Consider the following 20,603-nt stretch of genomic DNA (forward strand, 5'->3'; position numbering starts at 1 on the left):
CGGGCGGCAGCGGCGGCGCGATGGCGGCATCGCCCAGCGCCCTGCGTCGGGCCGGCAACGAGGAGTTCCGCCGCGGGCAGTACGGGCCGGCCGCCGCGCTCTACACCCGCGCGTTGGCGCTGCTGGAGGCCGAAGGTACGGCGAGCCCCGGGCCGGGCGGGGGCGGGGGGGCGGGCGGGTGGGCCGCGGCTAAGCCTCTCTCCCGCTTGTGTCCCGGCGCAGGAGAGGCCGCCGCCGAGGAGCGGAGCGTGCTGCTCGCCAACCGGGCCGCCTGCCACCTCAAGGACGGTGCCTGCAGCCTCTGCGTCGCCGACTGCAGCGGGTGAGCGGCGGCGGGGTCGGGGGTGGCGGGGCCCGAGGGCTCGTTCACTTGCTTCCCCACCGGTCGGTTCGGGCGGGAGGCGAGGCAGGGACGGGGACGGCCCCGCAGGAGCGGCGGCCTGGCCTGCCCGCGCCGTGACGGGGCTCCGCGGCCCTGCCTGAGGCCGCCCGCCCTGCCAGGCCGCCCCGGGCTCACGCCGTCCCGGCGGCTCTCTCCCCTCTGTCGCAGCGCCCTCGACCTGGTCCCTTTTGGGATCAAACCCCTCCTCAGGCGGGCCTCAGCCTACGAGGCCCTGGAGAGGTACCAGCTGGCCTACGTGGACTACAAGACGGTGCTGCAGGTGGATTGCTCCGTGCAGGCAGCCCACGACGGCGTCAACAGGTAACGCCGCACAGTGCTCCCAGCGGGTCGTACCGAAAGGCTGGGGAATAGTTCGCTGCTGCTGCTGCGAGCTTTGAGTTGTTCCTGCAGCCGTGTCAGGAGCCAGCTGGGTCCCGAGCAGCCAAGCGAAGCGACCGAGGCCCCTGACGCTGCTTCGCGCAAGGGCTGGCCGTGCTCCCTTTGCCTGCTGGCGCCCTTAGCTCCTTTCAAGGTGCGGGGTGAGGGCTGGGAATGAATTCCCTGGGGCTGCTTCTGCTCTGCTCAGTGCCTGGTTTAAAGGAAATCATAAACTACAAGTTCCAGTGCCCCGTCCTTTAAGCCTCCCTGTGCTGACTGGCTTTAAAGGCTGTCATAGCCCTTTCTCTTCCTGGAGCTGTCTGCGTCACCTCATCGCTTGCCTGACTGAGGATTGACACACACATCCCTTGCTCGCCTGTGCACTGACTAGTCCCAGTCCTTGTCCTGTGATATTTTTAGCCCTGCTGACATGAAGAAGGTCCTTCCGTTAATGTCCTGTCTGTAGAAGGAACTTAGTTTAGATGCATGTAAAGGGGTTAGTGGAGAGGTCCTGTCCTCCGTACATGAGCCAGATTAAAAAGTAACCCTACTGGCTACTGCACAGCCCGTCCAGCCAGCAGACAGGGTGACTGCCAGCTGTCTCTTCCAGGATGACTAAAGCCTTGCTGGAGAAGGATGGTGTGAACTGGCGCCAGAAGCTCCCGCCAATTCCCACCGTCCCAGTTTCTGCCCAGACGAGGTGGAGTGTTCCTTCTGCTGGAGCCCCCGGGGCAAACACTCCTCCCGCAACTGTACCAAGGGGAGAACCAGGTGAGAGTGTGTCCTTGGGCAGGGCACAGAGCCCTGTGTCTCAGAAGGGTGATGAACAAGACAGCTGCCATGCCTGCTTGGCAGTGTCTGCAGCTGGGGCTGAGGCCTGGAGAAACTTGGGCCTGGTCTGCCACAGCCTTTTTGGTTGATTCTGGATCCTTTGATGTCTCTCTGTCTCACCTCTGGTATGGGGATGTTTGCTTTCTGAGAGGCTGCACTGCTCTTATCGGTTTTATAGCGTTCTGCATTCTTTCATGCTGTTTCCAGACCAGACTGCTGCTGGTACGGAGAGAGCTCGAACTCTGAAGGAAGAAGGAAATGAACTTGTCAAGAAAGGAAACCATAAAAAAGCAGTTGAGAAGTACAGTGAGAGTTTAAAGCTCAGCCAGGAATGTGCGACTTACACCAACAGGTACTACTCAGCTCTTTGCCCAGATACTTCTTGGCCCTTTATAAAAGCCACTATGGTACTTCTGACAGAGCTGTCTAATGTTTGCTCCCAAACAAAGGAATAAAACAAGAACACCCACACATGTTCACCCCAAGTGCAGTCTTCCCTGTAGTTTGTATAACGTTCTTTGAACAGGTACTGCAAAAACCCTGGGAGACACAGCTTAGGGCTGCTCAGGGATTTCTCCTTCTAATGCTTGTCTGCCAGGACGGTGGTATTTGGAGTAGCGTCTGCTGCACCGTGAACTGCAAATTACAGACTGCTATACTTAAAGACTCAAAGTACTTCTAAGGCAATTGTGGCAAGCAGAGTGTATTCTGGACCGGTATAGAGAGGAACCTGCATCCTTGAAGTGCAGGTTCTTAGCTTTGGAGCACGTTGCTCTAAAAATCCTGTTGGGTTTTTTCAGACTGAAACATTTCCCTTTTTTCCCCTCCTTTTGACTGAAACAAACTTGAGCTCAAGGAGTAGGATGACACAACGTACAAGGATAAAGACTGGTTTTGGAGTCGTGCTTTGTGCCGTGCTGGGGCTGGCTGGGATCTGCTCTGGGTGTTGCAGCAGTAGGTGCTGCTTTTAGCCAGAGCTCTCTAACCAGGCCATTGTGTTGCAGAGCGCTCTGTTACCTGACCCTGAAGCAATACAAGGAAGCAGTACAGGACTGCACGGCAGCTCTGAGGTTAGATCCCAAAAACGTTAAGGCACTCTACAGACGTGCTCAAGCACATAAAGAACTGAAGGTAAGTCAGGAGTTTCTGAACAGTTTTAGGCTAGGACTGGAAGCCTGTTCATGCGTGATCAGGGCCAGAGATGCCTTTTAGAACTTGTTTCTGTGCTAGACAACACCTGCCATCAAGTAGCTGAGACCTGTATGGACTGAGGGGGGATTTTCATTCACATCACTTTGCTGTTTGGATCTTGTGAGTTTCTCAGCGTCAGGTCCTGTTTCTGGAGATGCTGAAAGCAGCTACGTGTTGTGTTGAGCTTTATCTTTTCGTGTCTGGCGAGAGATTCTGTAGGCAGTACTGGACAACATACCGCGTTGGTGTTGGACTCAGACCCCCTTGAGTGATTAAATTGTCTTCTCAGCCCTAGTGTAAGCATGTTTTAGAACAGCCACATCCTTGCCAGTGCTCAAGCAATTGGGGGGTCACAGGCTTAGTTTTGTTGCCTTTGCCTCTGTTACTGGGTAGTAATTCTGCAGCCTTAGACTGCATTTTTAATGCACTAACACTTACAAAATATTCTCCTCCTAGGATTACAAATCAAGCATTGCCGATATCAAGAGCTTGTTGAAAACTGAACCAAAGAACACAGCTGCACTGAGATTACTGCAGGAACTGAACAGAGCCTAGGGTAACCAAGCAACAAGGAAAGCTTTGTTTTCCACTGCAGAAGAAAGCTTTTTTTCCTTCTGATGTTGTTCCAGGGACCAATGTTAATGCAGGATCGGTACTGAAATCTTCCGCTGCTGCTGAGATGTAACGGGTTCTGTGCCAGCACAATGAATGTGAGACACTCAATCTGTATCAAACTCTGTTACCTGGCTCTAAGATCATTCAAAGTTTTAATGCCCTCCCTGAGAGGCATAAAGAATCATGGAATGGTTTGGGTGGAAACGACCTTAAAGATGACGTAGTTCCAACCCCCCTGCCATGGTTAACTTCCCTGGTTCAAGTCAACTTGCCTGTAACTATTGGCCTCAGGGACTCTTTCCATGTTGGCTAAGATGCATGTGAAGTGGCTGTTCTCTTTCTGAAGAGCTATAGAGGCTTTTTTGTCCTTATTCAGGTGACAGTTTTGCTGCACTCGTGCTGCTGTTACTTAACTGAGGTTGCTGCAGGAACTGCTGCAGTTGCCCTAGCACCACCTACCATTCGTGTAACAGAGGCACAGTTACTTGCACAGGGCCGAGCTTGTTCCCTCTCCCATTTGATGCCTGCTGGCCCTCAGCTGAGTTTCTGCTGCTTAGTGTGGCTGGGCAGATATTTACAGTAGCAGCTTTCTTTTATTTTTAATTATTCTGCACCTATTAAGAAAACAGCAGCAAGTTAAGCCTGCCTTGTTACAGTGCGCACTACTTCTTTCAGATTCTGGGTGCTTGGGAATTTTACAGTTGGTTTTTTGTGTTGTTTTTTGTTTTGTTTTGTTTTTTAAAAACCACTTTAGTTCCTCTGTGCCTTTTGGAGCATTTGCTACTGGGTGTTATAGGGAGGAGGATATGCAGTAACATCCCAACTGAGGTTCTGGCTTACTACTTCAATGCATGTTTATACTTTCTGATCTTCTCCTTACCTGATATTGATGGCACTGACTTAAAATGGTAGGTAAAGAGATACTTGGAGTTATTGTATGAACCGTTAAAACCAGTTCTCATTAAAGCCATGTTTATTTTCACTTTAGAACTGTCGTTTTTATGTGGTGGATGGGATGGGGGAACTGCACCACTTTAACCACTTCATACTGTCCCTGCTTTTTGTCAGAGGACTTTAAGCGCTGCTGTACAGTGCCTGCCTCTGTCAGACAGTGACAATACATCAGGGTTTCTAACCACTGCTCAGCCTTGCGCACTGTGCATGGATAGAGCGCTCCAACTAAAGTCAAGATGCTGGATGACACTAGACCTGAGCCAACTTGCAATACAGACCAGGAGAGGGAAGCTAGCCCATAAGCCAGAGTTCAAATACCTTTGTTTCCCACCTTACTTCCCCCAGCAGTCAGTGTTTCAGGCAGGTGCCCCACTGAACAGTTTAGAAAGCAGACTGTCCCTCTGAGGGATTACAGGGGCAGCCAGAGAGTGTTTGCCACAGAGGTACACCTTCATCCACCCCTTTCAAAAGCCACAGCAACTACTCCAGACTGGAGACTCCAGAGTCACATTTGCATCGCTGCTCCTGCCTTAACTCCCTAAAGCCTCCACCTTCCCCAAGGAGTTCAGCTGGGGAGCTACTCTGAAAACTTTCCACTATCTTCCAGTACACATGGGGATCCAAGTTTCAACTTCACCTTTTCTGATAAACATTAAGACCCTGGTCCTTGTTCATGTCCTGTCTTAGGCTATTCTGATGTCCCCGTGTTCCTTGATCCCCACTCTGTATTCCCTCTAGCTTTACAGCTCTCTTCTCCAGCCAAGCCATCTAGCATAGCAGGTGATGTCACAGGTGCATCTGCACTGCCCTGTTACACCTGGAAAAAGGTTGCAGAGGAGTTGGCCAACAGCAGAATGAAGTTCACCTGTACAGCTCCATTCCAGCTCCTTATATGCATTACACTCATGCAAATACACATTTTTTCATCTAGAAACAAAGCATAAAAGCTTGCAGCCAGTTACACTTTGGGAGAAAAACTTAAATGAAGGTCCTGAATATTAAGTGGATTCAAGTCCTTTATACACATCTCACTGAGAAGGAGATACACACAGTTCAGGCTGAGGCATCCACTATGAGGAAAAGAAATATCTAAGGAGGTCAGAGGAAGAATCGGCCAAATAAAGGTGAGAAGAAGGAATGAAGAACAGCCCCAGGGAAGAGTCCCAGCTGAGCAGAGCAGACATCATGCAGGAGCAAATGTGTAAACGATTCTATTAAAATGCTGGAAGGAAAGCAAGAGGTGGGAGGGATGACTCAGCAGCAAGCTGAAGTGAGAGTATGATACAGCACAGAAGGAAGAACGAGGTGGCAACACCAGCACACCAGTTGGACAGAAAGAAGGTAGGTGGTGCTGATGGAGGTGTGCTCAAGGAAGCAGTCAAGTAAGGTCAATACACTGCCAGTCTCAAGTATCAAGGAGCTGCTAGGGATTGAACTTCCTTCCCTAATTAGGAAGAGCAGAGCATTAAGGCCAAGACAATGACAGCAACACGCTCTGGGAGAGGCCCAGAGAGCAGACCCCAGTAATAATGGGTCCCAGCTACCTCTGTGAGCAGGGAGCTTCCCAGTGGGACATGATGGGGTTATGAATATTTTCAGGCCCATCAGTGACTCCTTGAAACCACTGGTCAGGAACACGCGTTGGAGAAGCGGCTTTTGACGTACAGCTACTCCACAATACCTCAAAAGCTGGGTCCCATGCACCACAGACACGTACACACATGGTGTGGTGACCAGCAGAAGACACCCTGTGCCAGTCCCGCTGCAGGCATACAGCACCCATTACAAAAGGAAATAGTGCTTTTTAAAAGGAAGTTACAAATGGCCATCTAGAAAGGATAAAATCCAGGCAGATGGCATGAAATTTACTTAAAGCCACGCTCCTAGAAAGTCAGAAAGGATCAGCAGAGCCTGTTGGTTGGCAATTTGTTCATTTAATCCCATATGTTTCTTCCTGTCAGCTCTCAGGAATGCCACCTCACCAGCACCACAAGCTTCAAACACTAATTACAGCAGCCTGACCTAAGTCAATCCCTCCACCTGCATGAAACGGAGACAAGGCATTTGCTGTCTTTCTACAAAGGGAACCAACCCATGCATTGGGGGTGGAAGCATTAATTCTTTATTAGTGTCAGCTACAGGAACAAATAAAACTACAGAACCCAATAAATTCACTAAAAATGATGATTCATCAGCACTTGTCATTTCCTGGGCAACTGAACCAGGCTGGGTTCCACACTACATTTCACAAGATGCTTTCAGTGGTGAGAAGAGAATTAACATGGGAATTTTTTTTACAGGTGCAGGAGGAAGCAATTCTGCAAGGTTTACAATACACACAAAAAATAGGATGGGGCATTGAAGACAAGCCAGGGTTGCTGTACAGGCACGATTCCAAAAGCATAGTGAGGTTGCTGCTCCTGTTCTTCAAAGGCAATGTTCTCAGGGCTTGCTCTCAGTCCTGAAGTCTACAAGAAACAGAGAACCCACATATGCAATTCTCAGCTGCTAGGGGAAGAATTTCATCCAGTGTGAAATTCACCTGAACTTGGATTAACACGCAGTTTCCAGGAGATCACAAGTCAAGAAAATACTGCCTTCGAAGGGGTACGTGAGAGTTAACGTGTCTGTCCCAGCCTCAGCAGCAGGGCCAGCTCTCCTGATCAAGCCCCCACAGGACCACTAACATTTTATAGGGTATCTACTGACAGGGTTTGCAAAAACCACTGGGAAGTCCCAGGAAAGACTGGGCTGATCCCCACTAGATCTACAGAAAGCAAAGTCCTTTCCTGTCTTCCTTTCTGGTTGCACAGTCGTTGCCCCCATCAACATAGAAAAAAACCCCACACAGAACCAGGTCTCTGCAGGATGATTAAGTCTGGAAGATGGAGGATGCAGTTTAAGAAACTGAATATTACAGTCAAAGATACTTACATTACTCGTCAAGCCTTGCCTGGTCTGGACAAGAGACCCCATTGCCAGACTCAGAGTCAGAAACCAGAGACCCTGAGCACACCATGCGCACGCCGCCGCCTGCAACAGCTCCTCGCACCTACCCGGAGTCACTGCAGGAATGCCGCCGGGCTGCTCTTGTGCGACGCCTCGGTGGCCTGGTGCTCTTGGAGAACAGCGACCGCTTCCTCAATCTTACAACAGAGAGCACAAGGTGGGGGGAGAAGTTGAGCTGCTCCAACATAGGAGTGTGCTGCACAAGAACAGCAATATTCCAGGTCCCGACCTGGCCTCCGCACAGACCCACTTCCAAGAGGTAAAGGACTTAAATAATTATAAAATCCAAGTCTGCTGCTTCTGCAGGAGACTGATCAGCCCAAACACCTCTTCTGTCTCTTCCCTAGAGAAATGCTGGGGCATCTCTCCTTTTCTATAGAAGTCAGAACTTGCCAGGGAAACCAAACTTCTCCGTAGGTGAAGCTGCCTGACACCACCTAGCAGAGCCCAGTCTCCTTCAGAAAAAAAAAATCAATGAAAGGGTGAAAGTGAATCCTGTCTCCAAGGAGCAACAGAGAGATGCAGTAAATTCACTGCAACTGTTTTGATGGGAACCAAAGCTAAATGTTCACCAGGATTAAGGAGGAAACTGAAGAAGTGCTGCAGAGACACCGCTTATCTGGTCTCTACTCTCAGGAAAGAGCATCTCCCTGTCTCCTTCTGGGGAGCAACATCCACCCTTCTTTGTCCCCTCACTCTCCAGCCAAATCACCCTTAGAGCTTGGCCTGTGCTTTCAGGGAGCTGCTCTGAGCTTCTCCTTTCATGAAGGCAGGCAGGTCTTCGGGCACAGGGTGCAGTGCCATCAGCCTGGGGCCCTTTCTGCTCATTTTTCACCAAAAAAAAAAAGTGCAGCTGCTTGCTCTTCCCATGGCTATCAAGGTCCTTGGCCCACTTTCTGGGCCATGATCACCTTTCCTTGCAGCAGCAGGTACTTAACCCTTTGGGACGCGATTTGTTTGGGCACAAAGTGCCTCCTACCTTGGAGGCCAGGGAGTCGGGGGACTCCAGGAGCAGCAGCAGCTCCGAGTTGTCTATCTCCAGCAGCATCCCAGTGATCTTGCCAGCCAGGGAGGGATGCATCGCATGGATCAGAGGGTAGAGGCGCTCACCTGCTCCAAACACCGGAAAGGACATCACCATTATGCGAGACCTCCAGCATTTCCAAACCCAGTGCAAGCCCTCCTGCCCTCCCAGCTATGTCCTTTCAACTGAAAAGGGATACAAGGATAGCGACGGTGGTGGAAAAATCACTGCTTACAAGCAAGCCTACTCCAGCATGTGACAGCAAAGGTGTTTGCAGGCAGGGAAGCTGCTGGGTGAGGCCAGACAGCAGCAGGCACCTGCCATGGGAGCAGGGCAGTGGAACGGCAAGCGCTGTCCACGCCAAGCGCTGCCCATGCTGGCTCACCAGCGCGCACGTGAAGGGCCCTGCTTCAGCAGGAAGAGTTTCCTCCCAGGGAGGGAAGAACTGGCCTGTGACCTGCTGTGCCATTGCAGGTGGAGGAGGGCAGCCTCCTTGGGGCAGGGCAAGCGATCCCTTCCCACGCCACGGGCACTGGCCACTCCACCGGCAGGATGCCAGACAGCAGCCGAAGCCCAAGGACTGTGATGGCAGAGCTGACCCTAACCCATACGGCCACCAAACTGTTCCTCAGTGCTCAAGAGTGGCAATGCAGGATGGCTCGGAGTTCAAGGGAGTCACAAATGCCCTGGTGCAGCCCGGGCAGGATGGAGCTCTGCCTCGCCTGCAGAGCTTCACCAGACGCTGTCTCGCTGCCAGACAACTAATACAGACAGGGCGTGGTTTTGCTGCTTTCATACCCTTCCAACACAACCTGACTTTTTTTAATTTTTTTTTTTTTTTTTAAAGCAGCATAATATCAGAGCTTTCCCACAAAGGCTTACAGCTTCTCCTAGCAGCTAAGTTTCTCCCTGGTGCACGCAAGTCCACCTGCCCTCGCGTGCATGCACAGCCCCACAACTGGACCTACTCTGGCAGAGCAGCCATGACACCCACCTATCATTTGCTTCTGCACCTGAGGAGGGGCTGCTGCAAGCATGGATGCTGTCAGCGGCTCCTGCCCCTGGACGTGCACAGCAGGTTCTCCCACCTGTGGAAAAACCAAAGAGCAGCAATCAAAGGTTGGAAGCAATGTGCAGGTTACCTGGCCTGCAGGAACACTGGTCCCTGAACACAGGGGGACATTTCACCCTTCTGAGATGCTGATGCAGACTCTGGCATTGCCTGATGTATCCAAACGCCAGCTTCCAGAAAGGCCAGAGCCAGGCGTGACAGCTGCATGGCTTCTGGATGCACAGCCCCAGTTACCCCAGCAGCCCCTGGGAAAGGTCCCCATAGCACCAGTCATAAGCAGAGCCATGGGGCTTCCTGGGGTCAGCAGCCTCATTAACCCAGAGCAGGACCAAGACTGACGTACGTCGCGGTGGCTGTGCCGAAGCCACGAGCCTGCAGAGCGGTTACCTGCGGGGCCACCATGGGTGGCATGTGCCCCATCGGCTGGATGTTCCTGACGCCCGAGGAGTACTTGTACTGCGGCGTGCCCCGTGGCAGGGTGGGCGAGGAGGGCACCCGGGTGCCGACTGTCTGTGTCCCGATGTTGGCTGCAACGGGGAGGAGAATATCTGTTAAACACATAACTGCACCAGGGAGTTTGAAGCCAGAAGGGCAGCATGCTCAACCAGAGGGCCTGAAAAATCCCCCCACAGGCTCAGAGCAGCTCCCAGGTCAAAGGCAGCTTCCCAGGACAAGCAGGGCGCTGGCTTCCTGCCCGCACGGCTGGGGTGGTCTGATTTTGTGCAGAGGGCAGGAGAGCTGGCAAAGGCACCTACGCCTCGTTGTCTCTCCTCCAGAAATGCCCACCTGCATCAGCAGCCAGAGGATGGGGACAGAACCAAGGAGGGTGGGTTGCAAGAGCAAGTGTCCCTGGCTCACCTTGGGTCCCCTCCTGTAGGGAGGCAATGGCAGGGAAATGAGGGGACAAGGACAAAAGGAGAAGGGACAAGCCAAAGGCAGCCTTCCTGGTGCTCCTGCTCGCTTCTGCAATAAGACACTCAAAGCCAAAGATAACCTTGGGCTAAATGGCATGAAGCTGGGAGTGTTGTAGGCAGATGCTGTCTCATCAGATGGTCCTATGTTTTGGTGGACCCAAGACCTTCACCCATTCACCAGGTAGGCAGCTTCCACCTTGTGCTACATAAGCCTCTCCTCAAAGCCTGTCCACAGAGGAGCCTCAGAGGGGGCTAAGCTGCGAGCCCCAGTGAGCATCCTCCTCTTCATCACTCACACGAAAGGCAGAGCGGTGGTGTGACAGAAGCACTCTCGGGGCGAGGAGTGCTCTGGGCACCACATGCAGGACAGCAGCTCCATCATCACCCCGCCAGCCCTGCAGCAGCACAGCCAAGTCCTGCTGGCAAGGTGGAGGGGACACTGCAGGACACAGGGACAGCCCAGCACAGCCAAGCACTAGGGATGCCAGCAAGCTCTGGTTCTCAGGCCACAGCTTCAAACATCTCTAACATGAGTGTGTTTTAGCGGAGGCTTGGCCTTGGCAGCTGTTCAGCCAGAGCCTGCAAGAACCCCTGCTTCTGCCCAAGAGGCCCTTTCCCAACCTCCACCTCGGTCTGAGCACTAAGCCTAGGGTGCCGTGGCTGCATCATCATCATCTTTAATGAATGTATTCAAGGAGCAGCAGCCAACAAGACCAATCTGCATACCAGAGACCTGAAAGCCCACAACCTTCCCCAAAAGTGACACACTTATTTACTACAGACACTGCTCCAGTCCCATCACAACTGAAGGCACCATCCAGACTCCTCCACGAGCAGTCCCACAAACTGATTCATCTTCAGAGGCAGACCCAAGCTCACAGCAAGCACCCTTGCCAACACACAGCCACTACTGCGATGCCTGAGCCGGGTCCTTCCCCCACTCACCCACTCTCTGGGCCTGGGAGGGCACACGGGGCACCTGGGTGGAGGCTTGTTTCATGGTGCTGATGTTGGACAGCAGGCGCCGGGGTGGTGCGGCAGCCCTCAGGACAGGCGTAGCTCCAGGATACGCCGCTGTAGAGATGGAGCAAGATTAATAAAGCTTCTCAGTAGCAAAGGCATGGAAGGAGATGTGGTGGGGGAGTGACTGCAGTTGGGGAAAGCTCAGAAGCACCTCACCTCTGTGGTCAACCCCAACATCTCATCCCCTGGTGCCCATCACCATGACCCCTGCGCCAAACCCCCACGCGCTTCTCCAGGCAACAGCCCCCCGTGGCTACATGCTTTGTGCTGCTTTGAGAGACCTGCAGTCCCTAATTGAACCCAGCTTCTGCCGAGAGCCCCCGGGGAGAGACAGACTGACTCACGGGGAGGCCGGGAGGGCTGCACACTCCAGCGAGTGGCAGGACGGACAGAGACAACTGGGCTGGGGCTGTAGAAGGTAACTCTGGTTTGTGGCTAGGAAAGGAGAACACATCATCTAAGGTGACTTGGGAGCTCAGCCAGATCTAACCCAGAGCATCTCAGTGGCTGCTGCACACAGACAGACAAGCCAAAACCACGTTCTGCAGTGTGCCAGAGCACTCTAAAGATCAACCTCTAGGCCTGCTGCCTGCATATCCTCTTAACTCTACTTATCTCCTCCCCACGATCTTTTGTACCTCTATAACCCCTCTCCCTCCCCTCGTTTCATCAGCAGACTCGTTTGCCATGCTCACGCCCTCCCACCAAACTTCTCCTTGGTTCCTGCTCTGAGGAGCAGTCAGTAGCTATGAAATCCCCAGCCCATTGCCCAGAACACCCATACCCCACCAGCGTTTTGGCAAGCCCTACAGCTTACAGGGAAGCCCAGCGCTGGATTCCACCAATCCCACTAATCCCACTCCAGCACGTGCCCGGGTCTGCACAACCTAAGATACACTCCTCAGCCTGACAGCCACCCCCTCCTCCAGCCTGGGGCAAATTTGGGCCCCTGTGCAAGGCTGCCATTCAGGAACAGGGACTCACCTGGGGAACAGGGGGTAGGAAGTACCCTGGGGGGGGCTGCAAGGAGCCCAGGAGAGGGCCAGGCAGGGCCCTCATGGTGGCTAATCTCTGCATGTACTGGTTGGTGAGGATTGCTTTCCGATCCTCTTTCTTTTGAGCGAGCGCGACATACAGAGGCTTAGTGCTGACGATCCGCCCGTTCATCTCCGTCACGGCCTTGGTAGCCTCTTCTGGGTAGGAAAAACATACAAACCCAAACCCTTTGCTGTGGCCACCCTCTGTCATCACCTAAAGTTGGATTAGAACAAGACAGCTAAGTCCACAGATCACTGCAGCACCCGCAAAGCACAGCATGGCAGGGGGGTACATGGGACCCCCCAGCCATGAGCACCCCATTGCAGCCCCCACATCCAGAGTGGGATGGATGGGGCTGCACCCGCGGGGCTTTGTGGAGAGGATTCTCCAGGGAAGGGGAGGATTTGCTCAGGCAAAACCAGTAGATTTGGGAAATGAAGATGGCAGAGTCTGGGCCAGCCCAAGATCTGCAGCCTGTGATCTTCCAGGGGGTCTGTGCCCCAGCCCCATGGGCCAGCAACGCTCCAGTGCTTAATGCCGCAGGATCCAGCAAGGGCTGGGGATCAGTGGGACATTGTGCCCTGCTCAAGGGCCAGGCAGCATCTATCCCCAGCAGCTGGCATGTTACAGGTAGCTGACCTTAAAGCCAGGCCATCCTTCTGCACCCATGCACACAGCCTTCAAGAGAAGGTGGACACCAGTCTTGGTGGTAAGACTGACACTTCTACAGTTTTCCAAAAGGCAAAACACCAGCCTGTCACCCTGTTCTCCACAGAGCGAGGTGGCTTGTGGGTCATTTCCATTTGTTTCAGTGTCACATTGCTCCTGAACCACAGAGCAGCTGTGCAATATTCAGAATGACGTGGCTTTAAGGTCCCATCCCTTGCATCTCACCAGGGCTGGGGTAACTCAGCAAAGCTACAAAACATTTGCTGAATCAATAAGCTCCTCAGGACAACGTGGGGTACAAGTGGCATGTCCTTCATGCTTGGCTTGAGATACAAGCTATCGGCAGGGAACTGTAACTCAACAGGACAATAATTCCGATCCATTTCCCAGGGCTGAGCACACCAGCTGACCAACCCCAGGAGCCCCACCAACAGCTCTGGTCCCTCACCTTGGCACTGGTGATGGTGCCATAGGGAGAGAACTCCTTCCTCAGCCTCTCGTCGTCTATTCCATCATCCAGGTTCTTTACGTACAGGTTGACCCCCTGTAAAGAGGGGAAAAAAAGCAGCTTGGCCTCCAGGCTCCCAGTTTACAGCAGCTTTTCAAGCTGGATGCATTTCACCAGCAGCTCAGATGGAGGGTGGGACATCCCACAAACACATCCTCTCCAGAGGTGCCACAGGACCAGTGATGTGGAGAGGAGCCAGGACTGCACACGTGCTCCACTTGTAGGCGACAACCTGAGTGAAGAGGGCACCCAGGCCATCGCTACGAAGCTGCTCCGAGACCTCAGGAAGCCGTCTCATTTCCAGACTAATGTTTTAATTTCTGGAAAAGAGCAGACCTGTTTGTCACCTGCCAACATCATCCTGGATTTAGGTCTCTCTCCTCTTTCCTTATACTTCTTCCCAGGACATTACCAGGCAGTGACTGGACCCTTGTGCCTGTCTTTTTTTAATTGCAGAAGGAGCCCAGCACACTGATCTGGTCCGGAGAGCCCCGCATTGTCCCCAAGCTGAGATGTCCCTGGATGCCTGGAGCATGTCCCTGGTGCAGACCTGCAGGACGGAGCATGTCAGTCTCCTCTTACCTGGTACCTGCTCACTCGCTCCCGCTTGATCTGCTCAAACTTCTGCTTCAGCTCGCTCTGGCGCTCCAGCCGCCTCTGGGCTCGGCCGACGTACACCATCCGCCCGTTGATCTCCTTCCCGTTCATGTCGGCCACCGCCTGCCAGTGGAGGGAAGGGCTCCGAGCACAGCAGGAAGCCAATGGCCACAGCTCTACCCTTCAACCACCACCCCAGTCCAGCCCACCATGAGCAGAGACCTCCCCAGCAAGGGCAGGGAAGCAGTTCTGCTCCCCTTCCCCAGGTCCTGCCCACCCAGGCACCCCTGCCAGCGCCAGCACCCAGGCAAGCACGAAGCCAGTGAGGTTTCCCCTGCTGAGGAGAGGTGGGAACATCAGCAGGGGACAAGCTTGGGGCCGAGACAGCAGATGGGCAGTAAGGAGCCTCTTGCCTTCTGGGCTTCTTCATGCTTCTCGAAGTTGACAAACCCAAAGCCCTTCGAGTGGCCAGTGTTGTCCATCATGACTTTGACACTTAGTGTCTTTCCTGCAAGAGGAAAGGGAAGTGTCTGTCTGAAGAAGGGTGCCCACCAAAGGGGTGCTGTCGGCACACAGTACCGTGCTCAGGAGCCACCATGATTTTGCTCCAACAGCTGTACTCACCAAACTTGGAGAATATTTCTCGCAGTCTGTCATCATCCATGTCATCCCCAAAGTTCTTGATGTAGACATTGGTGAACTCCACCGCCCTAGCCCCAAGCTCTGTCTCACGCTCTTTGCGGGACTTGAAGTGGCCAACAAACCTGCAGGAAGCAAAGAAAGGGACTGAAACCCTCCATGTGCCCGGCAGAGGGAAGATGGACACAGGCACATCTGTCTCTGTACAGACCAAGAGAGATCCCGTCACCTCAGGCTGTGCTTTGCCCACCCGTAAACCCACCGTGTGTTTCACATCCAGCAGCTTCAGCATGTCCCAACTCTGGTGTTCCCCTACCCAGACCCCACTTAGCACTACTGAAACAGGGAGAGTGGTAACACAGGGCACAGCCCCACACTGAGGGTGTCATCCCAGGAGACCCAAAAGACCCCAAAGGATGCCACCAAGTGCCAGCTCTTATCCTCCAAGGTATCCCCAAGCCCTTCAGGCAGCCGCTTGCCTCTGCGGAGACAGGGATGTAGAGAAAAAGGCGATGCCATGTAAGCAGAGAGCTGAAGAACAACAAAACCTCTTCCTGCCCAGATTATCTGATGCTGACAGCCGCGATCGAGGACCAGCCCTGCTTTGTGGGCACTCCTTACACCACCTCAGCAATAAAACACACCCTGGGGTTGGGCTCCTTCCCCTCCGTCAGGAACAGCTCCAAACCACTATCACACTTCCACCAGCATCAACCGCAAGTGACTCCCTGCCCCGGAGAGCAGCAGAGCTGCCGTGCCCAGCCCGGACGGGAAGGGAAGAGGGGAGAAAACAGAGAGCAGCAGGAGGTGGCAGCTGGAGCAGGGCAGGCGTTTGCTCCAGAGCGTGCACCAAGGCTGGGAGGAGCAGAGCCAAGCGCCGAGCTGAGGAGATGCTCTCCTCTCCAGCACTTACACCTTCCGGTCGTTGAGCAACATCCCATTCATGGTCTCGATGGCCCGAGTCGCCGCCTCGTGAGTCTCAAAGTGAACAAAGCCATAGCCACGGGATCCGTTTTCATCACAAACCACCTACAAACAGAGAGCGAGGAGGGGCGGGGGGGAAAGACAGACAGACACTGGTTTTCTCCATTTGCACATGAGTAAGTCACAGGAAAACCCACCCTCATTTTCCAGGGGCATTCCCCGCCCCGCCATCCTACTCCTGCTGCAGCTGAGCTGTGTCAGGGTGTTGGCAGCAGGTCAGAGAGCCAGGCGAGCCCAGGGTCAGATCCCCAGTGCTTTACATGACAGCCAGGATCTTGTGGCTCACCAAGACCCAAGTGCCATCAACACATGTAGCTCAGACAGGACAACACACAATGTTTCCTTGCAGGGACTGGGAAGAAACAGGGCAGTGGGCAAAGCCCCCATTCCCAAGGGAAACACAGCAGGGCTTTTTGGCTTCAAAGCAGCTGGGAATTTAGTGGAAACTTCATGGGAAGCAAAACCAGAAAGTGAATTTCAGCTGGCTGGAGCACGCTGCCAAGAACACGGGGCAGCTCTGCAGCAAGCCCTTTCCTGCAGGGCCCATGGTCATGGGTACCTTGCATGACAGGATGTTTCCGAAGGCAGAGAACGTGTCGTACAGGGCTTTGTTATCAATGGAGTCGTCCAGGTTCTTGATGAAGAGGTTTCCAATCCCCGACTTCCTGAGCCCGGGGTCCCGCTGGGACCACATGATGCGGATGGGACGGCCTTTGATCACTTCAAAATTCATGGTGTCCAGGGCTCGCTCAGCTGGCAAAGAAGCAAATACAGGGGGAGAGAGAAGGGTGACAGAGACAGATCCCCTCCACATGCTACAGCAGCCAAGACGCGCACAGGAATGAGGGATACTGTTGGCCAGGGGCTCATTAACCTAAATGAGGCAGCTCTGCCTCCCAGGGCAGCAAGGGCCAGGCAGGGGCTGCTCTCCTCTCCTCCCCTCCAGCCACACCACTCTTTGCTTTTTAAGTTTCCACACTCCCCCTCTCCTAAGCATGTCCGACTCCCATGGGATCATCCATTTCACTGCAAGCTCCAGTTTGGCAGATGCCCAACTCATTTACCCAGTAAAGATTGTGGTCTCCAGGGCAACTAACCCAGCACCTTCCCATCACCACTGCCTTGCTCCAGCATGAAACACCTTTTGGTTACAGCACTGTATCACTGCGATGCCTGCCAGGAGAGGGGCCTCGCTTCACACCATCAGACAGCAGGCAGCCAGCTACCCCAGGGAAGGGCAGAAAGGGTTTGGATGCCCTTCTCCATCAGTTCATAGAGGGAGGTGACTCTTGCAAGTCACCTTCCTTCCCCCCCCCCCCCACCCTCAAAGCCCAGCTGCCGCATCCTCTCACAGTCCCTAAGAAGAGATGGGAGTGGGACGGGCCACCATCTGAGAGCAGATTAGGGTTAGTTACTACCAAAACTCAACCCCGGCAGAATATTGCCCAAGCCCCAACAGCTGATGCATCCATTCAGACAACTGCTCCCCCCTCTTCTGCTGCCTGCCCTTCCACCTCTTGCACACCCCAAGCCCCCGTTGCGAGGCAGCTCCTCGGGGCAGCGTTCCTGGCAGTATACCATCTGCAGGCTGCTGGAAGTTTACGTAGGCATAACCCAGCGATCGGCACGTGGCAACATCCCGACAGACTCGGATGGACATGATGGGCCCAGCAGGCGAGAACTTCTCGTAGAGCATGGCTTCGGTCACATCTGGGTGGAGGTCTCCCACGTAGAGAGAGGCTAACGGATAGCCAGGGCCACTAGCGTTCATGGTCAACCACAAAGCTCAGCTGCAGAGGAAGACAGACCCGAGGCTGCAGGGCACAGGTTTCAGATCGCATGCAGCAAGCCCAGACCCACATGGTGACCGGCCCCATCACAGCAGTGCAAAGCTGTGCCTTCCCACCAGCAGTGGTAGGACCAGGAATGCCACAAGGATGCTGCAGTTCCCAAATTTTTCAGAGACGTTTCAATGTTGGTGCAAAAGCTGAGGTGGGACGATCAGCACATCACAGCCCTCATGCACCCAGAGGGACACAACACATGACACACACTGATTTGTTCCTTTCAACACTCAAAACCCAAGAGAAAGAAAATGGAGCTTAATTCCTCAGAAGGTAAACAGCCCTTCTCCACCAAAGGCTTCCATTTTAATTCCTCCTTCATAGCTCCCTCGAGCCGGCTGCTCAGCCAGAGCAAGCCTGAGGAGCGTGGAGTTGCTTTGGTGCCCAGTGCTGCCCTGCCAGGGGAGCAGCTCCCCATGAGCAGCCCTGCAGCCCACACCGCTGCAGCCAGTGCTCCCAGCAACTGTCTCCATCTCTAACAAGGCAAACACAGGTTTTTAGCCAGCCCTTACCAATTTCTAAGTGTGCTGACGAGGCCCCCAAAGCAGGAAAATTGATGCTCTGTGTCTCACTGGTTTTAGCTGGGTATAAAGTTGTGTGCGAAGATGACAGTCACTGCTTGAGACCCCCAAGAGAAAACAGAAACGCAGCTCCTGCTCTAAAAGCTTATGAGTCCATCTTTGGGGCTCTTACCCCAGAGCTCAAAAGGGCCGAAACACTTGTTACCGTACCCGATGGATACCCCAAATAAATGCACACGCGGAGGTGCACTAAGCAACCCCTCAAAGGCAAGTCACCACCGAGGGCAGGGGGTGGACAGCCCCGCTCCGCACACGGTCGGACGCGCCCCCCACGGCCTCCCCAGCGCTGCTGACAGCGAACGCCGGCAGCCCCGGCGTCCCCCCGCCGCCGGCGGGGCAAGGGGCGAGGGAAGGGGGCTCAGAAGGGCGAGGAGGAAGCCAGAGCGGGGGGGAGCAAGCCGAGACCCCGACGAGGAGGGGAGCCGGCAGAGATGCGGTCCAGCCCCGCCGCCGCCGAGCCCCCCGCGGCAGGAGCCCCCGCGCCCAGCAAAAGCCAAGGGGCTGAGCCCGCACAGTCGGCGGGGCAGCGAGCTGCTCGCCCTGCCCGACCCCGCTCCGCCGGCGGGCACCACCGGCCACCCCCGCTCCGGGACCGGCACGACACCCCCCCACCTCCTTCTCCTCCAGCCCCGAGAGAAACCGCCCGCGCCGGCCCGGGGCTGGGCGGCGGGACCCCGACCCCGGCCCCGCACTCACACCGAGCGCTCCGGCGGGCTCGGCTGGCAGCGCAGCGCAGCGCAGCACCGCTCCGGCGGCGGCGGCCGGCACCCCCCGCCTTTTCCCGCGGCGGCGCCGGCGGCTGCGGCGGGGGCGGGCCGGGCCCTCCCCTCCCTCCGCCAGCTGCGGCCCGGCCCGGCCCCGCCCCGAGCCGCGCCGCGCCGCGCCGTGCGGGGCGGGCAGCCCCCTCCCCTCCGCGGGCAGGGCCGCGGTGGCCCCGCGGGAGCCCCCGGCCGCGACCCCCCGTTTTCGCAGCCGCCGGCGCCTCTCGTGTGTTTCCGAAGAGGCGGGCGGGCGGGCGGCGGCGCTGCGCTCTGCTCTCCCGCGCTGGCAGCCCCCGCCGGCGCTGCCCGTCCCGGCCACCCGCCCTGGGGAAATGACCCGCAAGTCCTGGTCGGTGATTCCCTGACTTCCAGGCAGGAGCCGTTAAGAGGCACGGCTCGGTGCAAGCCCCTTATCGCTGGGCGCTCCCAGACCCCCCAGCAGGCTCCCTCAGCGCCCAGCCTGCTCTCTGCCACCACCTTTTGTCTGGGTGACAGACGAGCGCTGTCAGGTCACCTCCGTCCCGGGTGTACTGGGCATACTGGGAGGTGTGTGAGGGGTGAGCTGTGGTTCAACAACGCGCGGTGCAGCCGGAACGCCGGGCAGGGGGCAGGGGGTGCCACCAGCACCTTCCCCAGCACGGCGGCGTTCGCAGGGCTGGGCTGGGCCCGGGTCACCAGCACCTCCAGGCTTCATCCAGCATCGTCCCTCACAGCCACGCTGCCGCACTTTTAAGCAGGGCAGCGAGTGCAGCAGGACAAGCGCCTCATGGTGACTTCAGCTGAACAGGTCTGCTGGATTTCATGAAAAAAAGGTGATGCCGCTGCTGCCATGGAGTCGTTGAACGCTGCTCAGGAGAGACACCAGCCTGCTCCAGGCAGAGCACACACCACACCACACCACAGTCCCACAACAAAACTAATCAAGCGCGGTTGCTCAGCTCCACCCCATCCCATACTCTCAGAAGGGCCAGCGGCAGTGCAGACCAGGAGAAACCTTACCCTCCCAAAAGCCTTCTGGTGGTTTTCCACACCGAACCGCCTCCCCCAGAGGTCAACCAAGCATCAGTGCCAGAACAAGAAGGCGCAGCAGCACCAATTAGATCTGTTAAACATGTAGAGCACACTCAGACTCGCTGTGGCTGGGCCAGCTGGAGTGCCCTTTCCCAAAACAATAGGAATTACTTGAAAAAATAAGGTATTCCCTCAGTTCATCACTGCTGCAGACCAGTCTCCTAGGCTCTTCATTTCCCCCAAGACAGCAAGGGTGGGAGATGTCATCTGAAAGAACCAAGGCAGGACAAGTGCTCTATGAACAGGAGCAGCTAGCAGGACCCATGATTTTTTCTTCTTGGAGCTGACAATGTCATCAGCATGTGTCAAATTGGGAGTTAAGAGCACACTGTAAAAGCATTTAAGAGCAGGTATGTCTGTAACAGCTGAGGAAAATGACAAAAGTAGTGATAATTACAGATATAGAGTGACCGTCGTTTAATGCCATGGCCCAGGACAGATCAGTGCATGGTCAGCAGCTAGATTTTGGCCCAACGCCTTTGCAGTGGTCCATCAAAAGAAGCTGAGCGACAGGCACA

The 20,603-nt window shown here is 55.0% G+C and overlaps 2 protein-coding genes across 2 annotated transcripts; one reads left to right on the forward strand and one right to left on the reverse strand.

Annotated features, from left to right (window-relative positions):
• The first annotated feature begins 20 nt into the window (after positions 1-20).
• Positions 21-4,381, forward strand: TOMM34 (translocase of outer mitochondrial membrane 34). Its single transcript, XM_086474789.1, has 7 exons — positions 21-135; positions 223-322; positions 551-703; positions 1,371-1,531; positions 1,799-1,943; positions 2,596-2,722; positions 3,239-4,381. The coding sequence occupies exons 1-7, from the start codon at positions 21-23 to the stop codon at positions 3,335-3,337; spliced, it is 900 nt and encodes a 299-aa protein (XP_086330915.1). The 3' UTR covers positions 3,338-4,381.
• Positions 4,382-7,413: 3,032 nt separating this feature from the next.
• PABPC1L (poly(A) binding protein cytoplasmic 1 like) lies at positions 7,414-17,599 on the reverse strand. Its single transcript, XM_086474626.1, has 14 exons — positions 17,407-17,599; positions 16,388-16,581; positions 15,758-15,873; positions 14,830-14,969; positions 14,619-14,713; positions 14,191-14,328; positions 13,549-13,644; positions 12,378-12,644; positions 11,738-11,828; positions 11,316-11,444; positions 9,844-9,983; positions 9,379-9,472; positions 8,340-8,470; positions 7,414-7,497 (listed from the first exon to the last, which is right to left on the reverse strand). The coding sequence occupies exons 1-14, from the start codon at positions 17,597-17,599 to the stop codon at positions 7,414-7,416; spliced, it is 1,908 nt and encodes a 635-aa protein (XP_086330752.1).
• Between the last annotated feature and the right edge of the window lie 3,004 nt (positions 17,600-20,603).

This window comes from Leptosomus discolor, chromosome 17 (assembly GCF_034619465.1).
Source record: "Leptosomus discolor isolate bLepDis1 chromosome 17, bLepDis1.hap2, whole genome shotgun sequence".
NCBI lineage: Eukaryota > Metazoa > Chordata > Aves > Leptosomiformes > Leptosomidae > Leptosomus > Leptosomus discolor.

Coding starts and splice junctions, on each gene's coding strand:
- TOMM34 (XM_086474789.1), top strand. CDS start 21: ATGGCGGCATCGCCCAGCGCCCTGCGTCGGGCCGGCAACGAGGAGTTC. Junction 704..1,370: donor GCCCACGACGGCGTCAACAG/GTAACGCCGCAC, acceptor TGTCTCTTCCAG/GATGACTAAAGCCTTGCTGG. Junction 1,532..1,798: donor TGTACCAAGGGGAGAACCAG/GTGAGAGTGTGT, acceptor TGCTGTTTCCAG/ACCAGACTGCTGCTGGTACG.
- PABPC1L (XM_086474626.1), bottom strand. CDS start 17,599: ATGAACGCTAGTGGCCCTGGCTATCCGTTAGCCTCTCTCTACGTGGGA. Junction 16,582..17,406: donor CTTCCAGCAGCCTGCAGATG/GTATACTGCCAG, acceptor CTTCTTTGCCAG/CTGAGCGAGCCCTGGACACC. Junction 14,329..14,618: donor AGCATGAAGAAGCCCAGAAG/GCAAGAGGCTCC, acceptor CTCCACTGGCAG/GCGGTGGCCGACATGAACGG.